We start from the raw sequence: 15,982 nt of genomic DNA on the forward strand, positions 1-15,982 counted from the left end.
ACAGCTCACCGTTACCCTAGGGCATGTTAGTCACCCCACTGGCCATTCTCATAGGAGAGATGGCTGGGGTCTACAAACCAGGGATGCCGGCTCTATCATCATTCACGCCATGTGACGACGGGCAAGTCGATCTGATCCCAGAGCCCAGCTCCTTCTACTGAATCGTGAGGCCCTGACAAATCTATACTCATTCTCAGTAAGGGGGCCTTAGAAGTACCGATGTCAACAGTTTTTGGACAAGACTGTGACATCATGGATTGTGGAATCTTCAACCTAAGGGGTTCTTGAAGGAAAGGAATTGACGTGCACAAAGTCCTGCTATGTGCCAGGTACCATTTTTTAGTTTTAAACTTTTTTTCTAACTGAACCCCTCAGTAAGAAACACATTGTAGGTGATGACCTGGTTGACCTAGTGCAGGTGCTGCGTGTAAAGGATAATTAAAACAAAAATTCACAAACTGACTTTCCTCACTATGTGCTATGAACTCTATTCTGCTCCTCTCGGTTCTCTTTGCTAATACTATTTTAAGTGATTGTGCTGAGCCACAGCCTTTATTTCGGGATTGGTCGTGACCCAGTTTGGAAAAGACAGTATTGACCCCTTCGTGTGCATGGTCACCTTTCAGCCTCATTACAACTTTAGGAGGTAGGCACATGTTCATTGCCACAATGCAGATGAAGAAACCGAGGCCCGGTGAGATCCAGTAGGTTGCACAAAAATCACCCGATTCCTGAGTGGCTAAGCTGGGATTCTGAGTTCAACCCCAAAGCCCGTTCTCCTTTCAAGTCATCTTGCTGCCTGAGATTCCAATAACCTCATCTGGTTGATGGGAAAACTAATACCTGGAGAGGAGGAGTGGCTTGTTCTGGGTCACACTGGGACTGGTGACAGAGGCTAAAACTGAAACCAGGTTTGTCCCTGGACTCCACACACCCTGGCACTGGAACGAGGCTCCCGTGGGTAAGGGAGCTCTTTCCCCACCACCAGTTACTCCCTTCCCCCTGAAGTCATCCTGGATTAGATGCAGTTGAAACAGGCCCAGGATCCATTCTCCCGGGACAGAGCTGGGCTTACTGATGGGAAAAAAAAGATGCCCGGAAAACGTCTTCTGGTAGGAAGTTTGTCACTGTGCACATCATTGCTTCCAATGAGTTGAGAATCGTGTTGGCTCAAATTGAAAGCAAAACTGTGGTTTGCTGTACCTCTCTGCACACGGCGGGTCCTAACCTAGTTTTGAGAATGCAAACTATCCTAATTTAGCATAGCTTTGAATCTCCCTATCTCGCTTTTCCTTTTCCCAGTGCGGAAGGAAGGTGCTCTTGTATTAGCGTGTTCTGCCCACCAGGGAGAGCAATGAAGCTCGCCAGTGCCTCGCGGACTGGGGAGCATTGAAACTGGGCCAGGACTCCTTAAAGTCCCCTTACAAGGAACTCCCAAGAGCAACACTGTTCGTGGCTGTCAGATACTGGCTTCCAGATCCTAGGCAATTCTAGCAGACATGAAGCTACGGAGAGGAGGCCCTGTGTCACACTTCACCAAGGCAGTTTGAGGCACCCGGCCAGAAGGAAGGGTTTTATGGAAATATGGCTGAAGGGAAGCCAAGATGATAACAAAACAAGATGGTGCCAAGAGTCTCATGTGGGAGGTCAGGCAAGGCTGGGAGTGGGAGTCAGGCAGCAAGGTCAGCAGCGGGTCGGAGGGTGGGATGAGGGACGGGCAGGGGGGTTGGCTCATAGCCACGGCCATGAGAGAGCACGGGGTGCGGCACGGGACAGGCCAGTACTCAAGGACCCGGCTGCTGGGCCAAAGGAGCTGTGAGGCTAGGAGAAGGGTCAAACGTGTCCCTCCCCTGAGAGTACCCGGGAGCCCATCTCGGTCACAGAATCTGAGTATGGAGGTCTTCCTCGCTGCTACAAGGCCCTGGAGGGACCAGGGAAGAGGTGGCTTGTTCCCTTCTCCAGGCCCAGATACCGTCTTCACTGCCTCCACGCTTCCTCTTTGTCCTAGCCCCATCCTCTCTCTCTGGATTATAGCAATAGCCTCCTACGTTGACATGGCCCACTAGAGTCTACTCTCAACAGAGCTTCCAGAATGCTCCTGTCTTAGCATCAATCATAACCTGTCACTCCTCAGCTCAGGATCCTCCCATGACTGCTCATGCAATGGCCTGCCCCACATCGCCTCTTTGACATCTCCCCTACCCCGGCCATACTGGTCTCATTGCTACTTTTCACACAAGCCAGATACGCTTCTGCCTCAAGGCTTTTGAACCTGCCCACCCTTCTGCCAGGGTTGCTTTTCTTCCAGATGTCCTCACCACTTACTCCCATGCCTACCTCAAACATCACCTTCTCAGTGAAGCCTTCTTTGGCCACCATGTTTAGAACCGCAACCTTGCTCTCACCCTGGAATTCCCTCTCCCCTTTTTCATTACATCCTGCAGCATTTAGTTTTTACACTTGTTTATCATCAGTCTCCCCACTGAGCAGTGGGTGGTTTCATCTGTATCGACCATGCTGGGACCCCAAGACCTAAAACAGTAACTGGAACATAGTAGGTGCTCAATAAACAGTTGTTAAATGACAGGATCCTGCTCACTCTCCAACGTCCCCTCCGAACACATCCCCTTCCCATATTCTCAGTTATACTCCTATCTTCTAACTTTGTGGGACACACCTTTTACTTGTCCACCTTCATGCCTTGTGTACAGACAACGCCCTTTCTTCCCCCTTTTCACCTGTTAGTCTTTTCCACCCCTCAAAGCCCAGTGGCCAGCACTTCTTCCATAAAACCTTCTCAGATACCTTCTGGTTGGAATTTTTCTCTTAAACCTCTATGATCCCTACTCTAAATGTCTTTTGTCCAGCAGGTCACAATCTGAGAGTGGCCTGGTATGATCTCTAGCTCCACATCAACTCTAACAGGTTATGGATTCGGTTTCTTTTCTGCAAGCTTCTCACATTGACAAAGAACATTATGTTCTGAAAACAGCTAGAATCACCTCCTAGATTATATATATATTGTACACGTTGAACTAATAAAAACGTTTCTACAAAACAGAACAAACTGTGGAGTGCAGTGGCTAGGAAAGATCACGGGTATTGAGGAGAGGCGGATTTGGACTCAGACCCTGGTTCTGCCATTTACTAGCTGTGCAACCTTCAGCAAGTCACCTCTCTGAATCTCAGTTTCCTCGGCTGGAAATTGACGAAAGGCTAAGAGTTAATGGGCTTGTTGTCTCTATGTTCCTTCTAGCTCCTGGATTCTCAGATTCTCGGGTTCTCTAATAGGCTGTTTCTAATCCTTTTTTGGAAGTTGGGGCCTTACAGCACTCATTGTCCACGGATAGCTGCCCAGGTGGAGAGTCGAATTCCCTAATTCCTCCGTGTTCCTGAAAGGGAGTATGGGCAGCTCATGAGGCAGAAGTGCAGTCAAACCCAGCTGTCCAACTTCTCAGGCTGAGGGAGCCTGGCTTCCTACCTTAGAAGATGGAGCCTTATGCACACAATGGCTGGGTAGCTGCAGTTTCTGGCCTCTCAGGGAATTAATGATAGATATGCTTATAGATTTTTTAAACCAAGTCTCATGAACATGGGGCTACGGAGGGTAGAGGATAAATTGAGTTAAATTGGTAATGAGCTTCTTTCTCACTGTGCTTTGGAGATGCTCCCCTAATGTTCTGACTCTGAATAAGCAATTTGGCTGCCTAATTAGGTTAACCAATAATTTCCCTTTTGACACCCAGGCTGCTTGATACTTTTGGGGTAACTGTGATTCTGTTCATCATTTCTTTTCTAAATGCATTTCTCAATTTGCCTCTGGGATTAAAGCACAGAGTAAATTCTCACAATTCCCCAGACCCTCTTCACATGCCTCTAAGCCTCGCCTGGTGCAATTTTCTCTACCGGGAATGCCTCTCTCTAGATCCCTGATGCTCAGTGAAATCCTACTTGGCCTTCAAGCCCACGTGCATAACAAGAGTGAGATGAAGGAATGAGCCTTTGCACCCTCAGGGTAAGACCAATGGCTACTTTTACCATCAGTCCACAGCTCCTTAAAAAATTAATATCAATAGCCAGCATCAGTTAAGGACCAACACAGACTGCATGCTTCACAGGTATAGCGTAGGCTCATAGTAACGCATCAAGGAAAGAAGACATGCTGATTCTGTTTTCTTTTAATTATTGTGGTAAAACATACATAACCCTTTTTTTTAACGTTTATTTATTTTTGAGACAGAGAGAGACAGAGCGCGAGTGGGAGAGGGGCAGAGAGAGAGAGGGAGACACAGAATCTGAAACAGGCTTCAGGCTCTGAGCTGTCAGCACAGAGCCCGACGCGGGGCTTGAACCCACGGACCATGAGATCATGACCTGAGCCGAAGTTGGACGCTTAACCGACTGAGCCACCCAGGCACCCCAACATACATAACCCTTTAAACCAGTACAGTCCAGAGGCATGAGGTACATTCACATTGTTGTGTGACCGTCACCTATTCATCTGCAGAACTTTTACAGCATCCCTACCTGAAACTCCGCATCCATTAAACCCTAACTCCCCATTCCCTGCTCTCTTGGCCCCTGGTAACCACCGCCACATTGTCTTAGAAATGAGGAAGCCGTGGCTTGGGGAGCCGAGGGGCCTTGCCCAAGGTTTCAGAGCTGGACAGGGCACAATCAGGAGAGGAGAGCAGAGCTCCTCATTAGACTCCAGACCTGCTGCTCTTTCAACCCTGCAACAGTGCCTGCTATACCTCCGCTGCAGACAGAGACCCAAGGTCGTCCTGTCTCCACCTCCCTGCTATTCATCTAGACTCCTGACTCCAGAATCATGCCCAGCACACTGAGGGAGCTTGGGATAGGTATAGAGCGAATTACAACATGCATCTACAACAGAGACGTTGTTGTCAGACTGACCCAGCAGATGGGAACGGAGCTCGAATCGCAACCTTTGCTTTCTAAAAACATTTATTGATGCCAACTGTGTGCCTGGCCTGGTGCCAGCTTCTCCATGCCATCCCCTAGCCTGCTGGCCCCACTCAGCAGAGGAGGCCCGAGGGCTGGCTCTGCCTGACGGCTGTGGTGCAGAAAATTTGTGTTTACATTACCCAGTCAATTCTGTATTTATTTTGGATATTAAGCAGTGACATAAAAGCTGCTGACATTAACCTTCAGGGGCAGAAACTGGCTTTAATGGACCCCATAAAAGTTATTATTGATGGCAGCTGCATGCAGCATCGCCATGACCTCAGCAAAACCCTCCACCACTATCAATACTGTTGACAATTACTATTGACTAATGCGAGGCTGGGTGGGTAGGCAGAGTTGATGTTCCTTCCTGTGGCTGGAAGTTGCTGGAGTTAGTCTGCATTTCACATTTGGTAAAGGTCTCTGAGAACGTGGTCACGTATTTTTGGTGGCCTCAACTGAGAGTCTAACACTCGCTGATTCAAATGGAGGTGGGCAAGGAGCTCGGATTATAGGACTGAAAGATCTGAGTTCCCACCCAAGCTTTGGTGACCTGCTGACTTCCCAGCTCCACCGTCTCCGCCAGGAGACTCTTTGGAGCCTCAGTTTCCCCATCTGAGAAATGGGAATGCCATGGCACTGTCATGAGGATTAAAGGCAATCACACATGAGTGGTGGCTTGACACATGATGGGCCCTCCGTATGGCTCCCCTGTACTTCTGGAAAGCGGTCACACTCTGAGGTGTCTGGCTAGTGTACCCAGTGCAATAGGGTCCTGTTCTGGTGGCAAGACCCAAGTTCTCATCAAAGAAGGAGAACTAGGGGAGGGGATGAGTGTGAGACAGAGAGAGGAGGGCAGAGGAGGGAGAAGGAGATGGGAGGGGCATGGAGAAGGGAGGGAGAGCAGACAGGACAGAACCAGACTCCTGGGTAGGGCCTGGTGTCAGCTCTTCCTCCTTCATTCCCAGAGCCCCGGTCCTCAGCTGTAAGCTGGGGAGACAACGGGGCACACAACAGCGCTGCCCACTTCATCAGTAGACAAAAGGGAGCCATTCCTACGGCTCACGCACTGTCAGTATGATTCACTGTCACTATTTAGACCCGAGGATAACAAAGCTGTCAGCGTAGCTTTCCACCTAGGGGCAAGTGGACAAGCACGTGGGCAGCTGTGGGTGTCTGGGCTTGGGGAGTCCAGGCCTGGAAGGGCTGCGGAGGTCAGGGGATCTCTGTTAGAGTCACCTGTCCACCTCCTTCGCCTGCCTGTCTTCCTCGAGCACAGCGAGGCTTGAGTGTGGCAGCCAGTGTTGAAACAGACCATCGGAAGAGAAGGAAGAGGTGGCCCGGCCAGGGGAAGCAGGCAGCCATTTCCCGTCCCCGTTATCAATTTCCCGTCCCTGTTATCAAAGGCTGAAGCTCTTGAGGCTCCTCGACCATGTCATTATCACCCAACAGAGGCTTAATTCAGCTCTAATTCAGCTCTTAGGGAATATACAATAATGTGGGCGGCGTGCACCTCACTCTGTCATGACTTTGTGGAAAAATGATCATTTGTCACCACGGCCAGAAGCCTGCAAAAGAGCAAACAACCTAAGTACTTCGCTGCAGAGGAAATTCACGGTCACTAGGGCTACAAGAATAAAGATCTTAGAATAATGAAGGCCTGAGTTCAAATCCTGTCTTGCTAGTGATGTGACTTCTGCAGGTATCTTAACCTCTCAGTGCCATAGTCTCCTTATTCTGCGCAATGGGGATGATACAACCTACCTCAAAGCAGTGTTCCTGGGGGGAAATGAGATCCTAGAACTAAAGCATCAGCACTGCTTGGGGGCCGCTGGTTAGCAGCAGCTGCTGACTGCTAACGTTGCTATTATCATATTATCATTTTCTTCTTGTGAGCTTCCATCTTAACACAAGCACTTCAGATCACAGAATCCCAGATCTAGAAGGGCTTGCGGGTCCTTCAGCTCAGCTCTTCCCCAAAAGCGTTCATTAGAACACCAAACCCATCAGATGCTCTGAGAGCAAAGTGCTCCACGCTCACATCAATTTGGGGGATGCTGCGTATGTCTCTCCTTGGCGGTTTACCCATTAGCATGCACGTTAATAGATTAAAGGCTCTGAGAAGTCCTGCAGCAAAGAAATCGGCTTAAAACAACATATGTTTCCTACATTATTTGACCACAGGGCACTTTCCTGCTGTCATCCCCACCCCACCCTAAGAACTATTAACATTCTCAGATACAGGAAATGCTGATTTTGTTTAAAACTACTTACTTTACAGATGGGGAAAAGGAAACAGAGGTCCAGAGAAAGAATCCAACTTATCCAGCGCCACACTCCGGGTCAATAATGGAACTGAGGCTCCCTGCCTCCTGATCAGAGACCATTTTCTCTATAAAGGCCTTACATATCAAATCCGTGCTCTTGTTCAGTGCATGGCGAGAGTGGGGGGCAAAGGGGCTGCTGCCTTGGCTTGGGCCTTGGTGGGAAGCTGGGAAGGTGGGAAGGTGGGAAGGTGGATGGCTTGTCACTGCAAAGAGGGGGATCTCCCTCGGTGCTGAGGTCATTGTCCTCCTCACAGGGCAAGGGAAGGTGACAAGGCCAAGCCAGTATCCAGGCACTGCTGCTCCCTCACCCCTCAGACAGGTGCACAGGCTCCCACAGGAAAACTTCCGAGCTCTCTGGGAGGGCTGGTGGAATGGATATTTGGAACTCTGCTGCACCTGACTCTTTAAGGAAATAAATTTCCCACCTGACCCCGACCTTACCTAGTCTCCTGCCCGACTCAAATCTGGGACTCTGTTGTGTATAACCTAGCTACAGCATCCTTTTCAGAGATTAACCTGCCTAAGACTTCACCTCTGACCTGGTCTCCACCCTCGCCCCCCTCCCCAACACACGCCTCTGGGGAAGCCTGCACAGGAATTAGGAGGATCCTGCACTCGGAGCTGGAAACCAGTAGGGGGCACTGGTGCCCGGCTCGGCCTTTCCAGTTTTCACTCCCAACCCTGGTATGGAAGCACTAGCACATCCCCTTCCTGGACTTCTGAGACCAAAAGCCCTCCCCGCTCCCCTCCCCTGGGCAGAGGGGCTGTCCCTGTCTCCACTCCCCTCCCCAAGGCTGTGCTGCCAGACCCAGCAGCGGCCTCCTCAGTTCTGGCCCGGGTCCACAAAGCTGCCCAGAGTGTGGCTGGGAACAAAGCACCGGAGAAGGGAGACCGCAGGGCTGCAACTAACCCAGAGCCCCTTAGACATCTGCCAACGAGGTCCCAAAAGTAAGGAGGGAAACCTGAAACCGGGTTCCCGCCCTTCCCCTGTACCAAGGAGACATGTGAACCAGCTGCCATCTTTTTCTCCCACAACATCTCTTGGGCCTTGGAGGAAGGGGTGCAGAGGTGAGGGTGTGATCGAGCCCAGAACCTGCACGTCCCCAGATCTGCACATGAGATCGGGGGAAAGCTGGAGCAAACCCTCAGGCTTTGAGTTACCCCAACATGACAGTTTTTGTTCAAGGCCATCCTCTGACCAGCCTGAAATACGGGGGGAGGGCGCCCCCGGTGGAGACCCCCCAGGACTGCTGAGCACCTGGAGGCTGGAGACGGAGAGGGATTCAGGAAGGACCAGACATGGCTGATGCAACAGAGAACAAGCTGCTGGAGATCCGTTACCGCTGCCCGCCCCCCGCCCCCACCACAGGCACCTTGCAAGTAATAACCCTGTGCCTGAGGCACCTCCCAATCTGAAAACCCGAAAACAAAGAGCAGTGACCCAATCTCTGCTGTGTCACCAGTGGGTAGGTGTTTTGTGTGACCGTGCAAAAGGCTCTGACTTTTGACCACTGAGAGCAAAGCAATTTTTCACCAACTTTACCGGAGCCCCAAGCGATGGAGCAGAAAATCAATATTGTAATTAAAACCCCGGCACCTGCACAGGCCAAGGTGGCCACTCACCGGTCTCGGTGTTCTCGTGCTCAGTGTCGGTGAGCGTGAGGTTGGAGTTGGCCCGGCTGGACAGGCAGGAGCTGCGCCCCGACCGTGTGCTCCGGCCCCAGAGCCGCACGGGATGCTCAGGGGACAGTACAGTGTCGGCCTCAACGTCGGCATCAGAGCTGGCCCCCATGGAGTAGCCGCAGTGTGGGAGGCCTATGTCTGTCCGGTACAGGGTGCCATGAGGGGGCGTCACCTCTCCCAGCCCTAGCTCACGCAGGGTGAAGTTGGCTCCTGGGAGGAAATGCAGGTAAGCTTGGTTAGGGTCTCCTGAGCAGGGGTCTCCCCACCCGAAACCGGGCTGCCCACCCCAGGATTCACTGTTGTCTGGTGAGCTTGTGTGGTGTTCTGCCCACGTGCCCCACTGCCGAAACGGCTCCTTCTGCCCCTCCCCCATCAGCCCAACTCCTCCACTTCCTTTAAGCCCCAACGCACACGGCCCCTCCTTTGTGAGGTCTCCCCTAATACCTACACCCTGGGCGGGAGTCCTTGCTTCTTCCTGTATTCAAGCCCATTCTGAGAGTCCTTGGCCCTAGTCATCCTGCACAGTAGAACCAAAGGCCTGACCCTTCTGCTGGTGATGACTTCAGCAGGGGCAGGGAACCTGTCATGCTCATTCCTCAATCCCTGCACCTAGAACAAAATGTGGGACTCAGTAGGGGCTCAGGAGATGTCTGTTAAATTGAGCCTTAGGTCTCTTCTTCTGATCGAGAGAGGACTTGCCAGAAAGGAGCACTCCTGAGCCGAGTGGACGCCTAGTTGATGAGATGCAGATGGCTGCCCTGGGACCAGAAGGTCCTTTCTGGTCAAGTCGGGAAAGCCTAGAACACGACAATGAAGATGGTGACTGGCAGAGGAAAGGGGGCCCCAAGCAACACCACGGGCTTCCTCATGCTAGGCAGGGCCGGGACCATGGCGGGGATCTGCAGGCTTTGGAGCAGTCCAGGGAGCCAAGCCCACAGAGCTGGATTGCGGAGAAGTCTTGAGGGCTCGGGGAGGCCTGGAAACATCCAGGACTGAGGTCAGTGAAGAGGTGGGTGAGGGGAGTTCACTGGGGGATTAGCATTTGAGCAACAAAGGGAACGGTAACTTCCAGGAAAAACACAGCCTCCATGTTGCACCTGAATGTTGGCTCAACGTCTGTTCAAGGACGGCTTCCTGTGTATTTCTAACATTCCCATGAGTGTTTGGGGGATGAAGAAGAAGGGGTGGACAGAGGCATTAACGGTCCCATTCCAATTAAACCACTTCTCTGGGAAATGGCTTTATAATCAGGCAGCTCCCACATTTAAGCCAATTCCAACTGGCCGTGGGTTTACAGACAAACAGCAATGAGCAGGGCGTGGTGCCTGGCTTTCCAGGCAAGCGGGGGAGCTACAACCAAATACACGATGACAGGCGGAAGTCCAAAGAGGGGAGATCCACGGAGAATGTTCTGCGAACACACAGGCAGAAGGTGGGAGCTCAGAGGACAGGTTTGCAGATGAGAGTGACCTTGGAGAAAGGAGTAAAGAGGGGAGCATAGATGCCTGAGCTTTGAAGGATTCCTGCAACCAGGGCCAGGGCTCAGTGGGAAAGCCTGCAAGGCCAGGACCCGCCAGAGAACAGGAGGGGAGGCAGCAGGGAGAGCCCCTACCACCACGGTGTGCATCAGTCTGCAAAGAAGCCCTGTGCTCCCGAGCGTCCCGGTCAGCTCTGGGCCCAGACCTCTGTACTGACACAGGGTGCAAGTTCTGTAGAAGTTTCAAGAAAACAGGCAGACACACTCTGGCAGTACTTTGGGGGATGGATAAAGAGAGGGAAGGAGCAGGGGAGGAGGGACCAGTGGGGCCGCTGGGAAAATAAGAGCTGCAGTGGAGGCAGGGTGCCCCAATCCTGTGGCTCAGGCGGTTCATGTTGCTCCAGCCTTAATATGAGGTTAAGGTCATGAAATAGTTCTATACTGGCTGGCAACTGATGTCCGGGCCCACCCAGTGCCCCCGGCCTCCGCCCTGTCTACTCTTGCCCCTCCCCATAAACAACCCCCAGCCTCCCCATGATGTGGCACAGCAGGGACCTCTGCGCTCTGCTCAGTGGCCAGGCATTCTGGTTGGTCAGGGTATGGGTCAGAATCGATGTCAAATATTTTGAATATCCCCTATGTGCCATCCTCCGGTCTGCCCTCCCTCTGTGCCCTCCTTCTAAGTAGAAGAAACTCCACATTGGAGACCAAATCCCCTGTCTGCTTTCCATCCTCTCTGCACACCATACTCACTGCTTGCCCCATTTACCTCTCTCTGATCTCCCTTCTCCACCCCTGTCTTGTCCCCTGCCTCCGTCCCAGCTCATGCTCCTGCCCTGATGGGCTGGACCTCTCAAGGAAAGCCAGTCACACATCAGAAGAATGTGAAATAAACAGCCCAGGCTGCATCAGTTTCCATGTGGCTTGCCCTATATACCCTTTTAAGCAGCCAGAGGCAGCGTGAATATGAGTGAGCTGAGAGATCTGTGGACGGAGAAGGGCAACGTGATGGCTGACTCTGAGGGCTCAGCGATCCCTTGGAGCCGGCTCAGCCCCTCTGAAGTGTGAGCTTAGGAGATTTATTTCCCCAAATGTGGGAAGTCCTTATGATCTGTTGACTTTATGGCCTTTTGGCGTCTTTCATGAGGATCCCAGGACACAGGCTGACATATCACCCTGCTCAACCTCGACTTGTGTGATCTTGGGCTGCTGCAATCACCTAAGCCTCAATGTTCTTGTCTTTAAAGTGGGGGTGATAATCTATGACCTGCTAGCCTCACAGAATTTTTAAGGATCTCGGGAGGTAATGGGTGGGGGAGTACTCTCTAAACTGTCATGGCCATGTCTGCCTATGAAATGGGAATGATTCTTATTTAAAATTTGTAATGTTTATTCATTATTTTTGAGAGAGAGAGAGACATGAGCAGGGGAGGGGCAGAGAGAGAGAGAGAGAGAGAGAGAGAGAGAGAGATACAGAATCCAAAGCAGGCCCCAGGCTCTGAGCTGTCATCACAGTGCCCAACGCGGGGCTCAAATCCACAGACTGCGAGATCATGACCTGAGTCGAAGTCGGATGCTTAACCGACTGAGCCATCCAGGCGCCCCTGATTCTTATTTTTTATAAAGACAAGAGGGGGCTCCTCTCTGCAGCCTCCTGTGCTAGGGTGGCATCCAGGCCAAGCTGGGCCAGTCAGGGCTCACTGAGCTCTATCAGGCATGGGCGGGACAGAGATGGAAGCAAGTTTTGATATCCTTTTGTCCCTTCTCCTCGTTGAGACCCAGAGAAGGCAATGAGTGGTAGGCAGAATCTTTGAAGCATCTGCTCCACACCAGGCACCGTGTCAAGTACTTTATTTACAATCCTCATTAATCCTCATGACCATCCTACGATTAGGATCACTGTTAACCCATTCCCCCGGTGAAGAAGCTGAGGGCAATAAAAAAGGCAGATCCAGAATTCAACTAGAGATCAGTCAGTTGCCAGTCTGAGCTCTTAAGCACAAGCTGGAAAAGAGCTAAAGATCGTTTCTCTTTTGAGCCTGAGAGGCAGCATTACAAACAGGCTTTCATGTGGATTCAGGCCTGTGGGAGAGGCCAGGTGGGTGTCAGGCTATATACGTTTGAGACCGGCTCCTCTTACCTCTGTGATCTGGGGCAAAGGATTCAGCTCGGGGTTGTCGTATGGATTAGATAGCAGTGCCGGAATGTATATAAACTACACAGCACGCTGCCTGGCTAACCCTGGCTGTGGAAGGGAAGCGGGTAGGGCAGAATCAGCGACTGGTAGCAGCCCGTCAGGCATCACAGAGGGCTCAAGGGTCTGCAGGCAGAAAAACAGGAATCACTGCAGCACCAGGGTAAGGAACAAATACGGCAAGTGTGGGAATCATGAGTAGGTCTGCGGGTTGGAGCATGGGTGGCAGGGTGTGGAGAGGCGGGGGACAAAATAGTCCAGGAAGAAAAACGGATCTGGGGAAGTCCCTTATGCCAGCTTAAGGAGCTCAGGTTATGGACAAGGGGGAGTCATTCCCAACTTCACTCCAGGTGCAGTGCAGAGAATGGCCCAGAGGTGGCAGCACTGGGTGAAGGGGGGCTGTGGTCAACCCTCCCGGGGAGAGAGAGGACAGTGGCAGAGTGGATGAAGAAGAGGGATGGATTTGAAAGTTACTTTGGAGTAGGATGGACAGGCTCTGGTGACTCGTGTAGGCCGGAACTGAAGGAGAGGAGTCAGGTGCCAAGATACTATCCAATTACCAAGACTTTAGGTCTATCTCAGGAGCAACGCTTTGCTAAACCGGGAGGATACTTGAGGCAAAGAAGGTAATACGTCTGTTGAATGGATACATATATGACGAGTAATAAAACGAATAACTGACTTACTCCGCACTTGATGTTAGCATGCTTACCGCTTACAACATGCCCCTCCAGCCCACAATTCAGTGCAGCCCATCTAACAGATGGGGACTGAGGCCTCCCGGAGAGCTGGTGGCGGTTCTGAACGCAACCCCAGTTAGTCTGGCCCGGAGCCCAGCTCCTAACCAGCTCTTTATGCCCACAGACCGGGTGACCACGAAGATGAACTTAACTAAGCGTGAATTACAGGCAGGCTCTGACCAGATCTGGGAGCCAGAAGAGCCGAGACCTGGTGTTGGCCCACGTCCTCCCGCCAGCTGTCTGCTCACCTGCGCACGCACCCAGGTGCACAGCTGCCCCTCCCCCCCCAGCCGGGCCCCGGGCGCCCTCACCTGCGCGGCAGAACTCCTCGGCCTCTTGCGGCACCATGTCCTTGACTCGGCCGCCGTAGGCCAGGCGGGCGTCCTGGTCGTAGGCCTTCAGGGTCTCGCTGGAGCTGTAGGACTTCTGTGGAGCCTTGCCCTCCTCGCTGTCCGCGGACGAGCTGGTGTAGCGGCGCTCGGCGTCGCGGCGCCGGGTCAGCGAGCGGTACGGCTTCCTCTCCTTCACGTCCATGGCCTCCGGCCCGCGCTCCTCCACATCCACGAACAGGGTCCTCGCCGCACTCAGGGCTGAGTGGTCTGCAGCCGGGAAACCAAAGAGAGGGTTGAGCCCGGGCCCCAGGAGGCAAAGGCAATACCCGAATCCATCCTGGCCTCGGATTCGCCCTGCGATGCTGTGGACGAGGGACTTCAGACTTGGAGAGGGGAGGGCTCCACAGCCACAAAGAGATCAGTAGCAGGGGGGGACTTGCACCCGGGCCCTCTGAGGATGAATCCTCTTTCTGCTACTCCGCCTAGTCGCCAGGAAGAGGCTTCAGCCTCCCCTCCAGTGATGGGTATCAAGGAAGTTGAAAACAAAGACCAGAAGGCACTGATTTCAGCAGTCTCCCTAGATAGGAATCATGTGTTTGTTCCCATCATGTCCCCAGCTGGGATAGGGCCTGACACGGAGCTGGGGCTCCTTAAGAATTCGTGAAATGGGGCTTCTGGTTGGCTCAGTTGGTTAAGCCTCAGACTTCAGTTCAGGTCATGATCTCACGGTTGGTGGATTCCAGTCCCGCATTCAGATTCGCTCTCTCAAAAATAAATAAAACATTAAAAAAAAAAAAAAGAATTTGTGGGGGCGCCTGGGTGGCTCTGTCGGTTGAACGTCTGACTTTGGCTCAGGTCATGATCTCACAGTTTGTGAGTTCGAGCCCCACATGGGGCTCTGTCTGACAGCTCAGAGCCTGGAGCCTGCTTGGGATTCTGTGTCTCCCATGCTGTCTGCCCCCCCCTCAAAAATAAATAAAAACATTAAAAAATTAAAAGAAAAAGATTTTTTGAAATGAAAAACAACGCAGGCATGCGGCTAAGCACTTAGCACACACTATCTCATTACATGGTCACACGGCCTAAGATGTTATTCTTGTTTCCAACCTTTTTTGGAAATGAGTCAGAGTATAAATAACCAATTCACATGTATCATGACCAGATAATTAAACAACTACTTGATAATTGTCTGTTTTCTCCCACTAATAAGTAAGCTCCATGAGAGCAGGCACTTTAGCTCTTTTGCTCACTCCAGAGCCTGGTGCATCTAATATACATTTGTTTATTTAATTGGCCAACCAATCCCCATCTGACAGATGAGAAAACCAAGGTTCAGAACCTCCTTCAAGGTCACTGAGGCGGTAATAAAGCCCGGATCTGAACCCAGGTCTGTTAGGCTCTAAAACTGGAGTTTTTTTATTCTATCACACTTCCATGAGTCCCCTTCCTTCCACTACACAAAAGTGTCCTTCCAGCTAGGCTGACCCTGGCCACCATGGCAATCTGAGAACTCCCTCACATCCAGACCTACAAGCCTCAACAGGGACACCATCAGCACCTGGGGAAGCCACAGTGTCAGCCCCATTTGCCTGGGTGTTGCCAGGGTGTCTGATTGGTGGGAAGCTCCTGATATCATTTTTTTTTCTTTTCCCCATTGGACCTTTTTGCTCTAAACGGACATCCTGGGATTTTTTTATACCCGTGATAGCACTCCCTTCTTCCTTCTAAATGTCTTCCTTTGGCTCTGGAATAGCAAATGCAGCCCCATACAAGAGCCAGGAGATAAGCACAGGAGGAAAACAGAATATCCCGGGCAAGGCTTGATGAGAGCTCTTATTTTTCTTGATGCATACAGCTTTCTCAGTTCTTTCACTGTTCCACTTCTTAGAGCCCTGTGGATATACAAACTGTGCAACTGTCCTGTAGAAAAGCAACAGAGCAAGAGCTATGACCAATGGTGCCATGCTGGTGTGGAGGCTCCGTGCCTGGGGTGGGGTCTCTGACAGACGGCGGCGAGGGCCGGGCCTGCCAAGAGGACAGTTGGGCACTCAGTGCCTGCAGGGCTGCAATGTAGCAAGCAGTACAGGGTGGCTTATTCATTTTTAAGACAAGTTAGAAATTTGGACTTAGACACAAAATGTGTGATTTTTGGATTCTATCCATGATTTCTTCAAATCTCAAAACACTTTGTAGGCCAAACAAAACACACTGAAGGTTAGCTTTGGTCTGATGGGTGGGTGTTTCCAAGTTCTTCATTCGGT

The 15,982-nt window shown here is 51.7% G+C and overlaps 1 protein-coding gene across 15 annotated transcripts in view; it reads right to left on the minus strand.

The window, feature by feature from the left end:
- The window catches only part of TENM4 (teneurin transmembrane protein 4), a 2,941,751-nt gene that overhangs the window by 374,062 nt on the left and 2,551,707 nt on the right, over positions 1-15,982 (minus strand). For all 15 annotated transcript variants that reach the window (XM_086678435.1, XM_086678426.1, XM_086678434.1 and 12 more), the window contains 2 exons: positions 13,701-13,988; positions 8,919-9,188 (listed from right to left, as the gene is read on the minus strand). In XM_086678435.1, the coding sequence (XP_086534561.1) occupies positions 8,919-9,188; positions 13,701-13,988 (558 nt within the window). The remainder of the gene's footprint in view (positions 1-8,918; positions 9,189-13,700; positions 13,989-15,982) is intronic.

This window comes from Puma concolor, chromosome D1, assembly GCF_028749965.1.
Source record: "Puma concolor isolate L17-30 chromosome D1, mPumCon1.1.hap2, whole genome shotgun sequence".
Taxonomy (NCBI): Eukaryota; Metazoa; Chordata; class Mammalia; order Carnivora; family Felidae; genus Puma; species Puma concolor.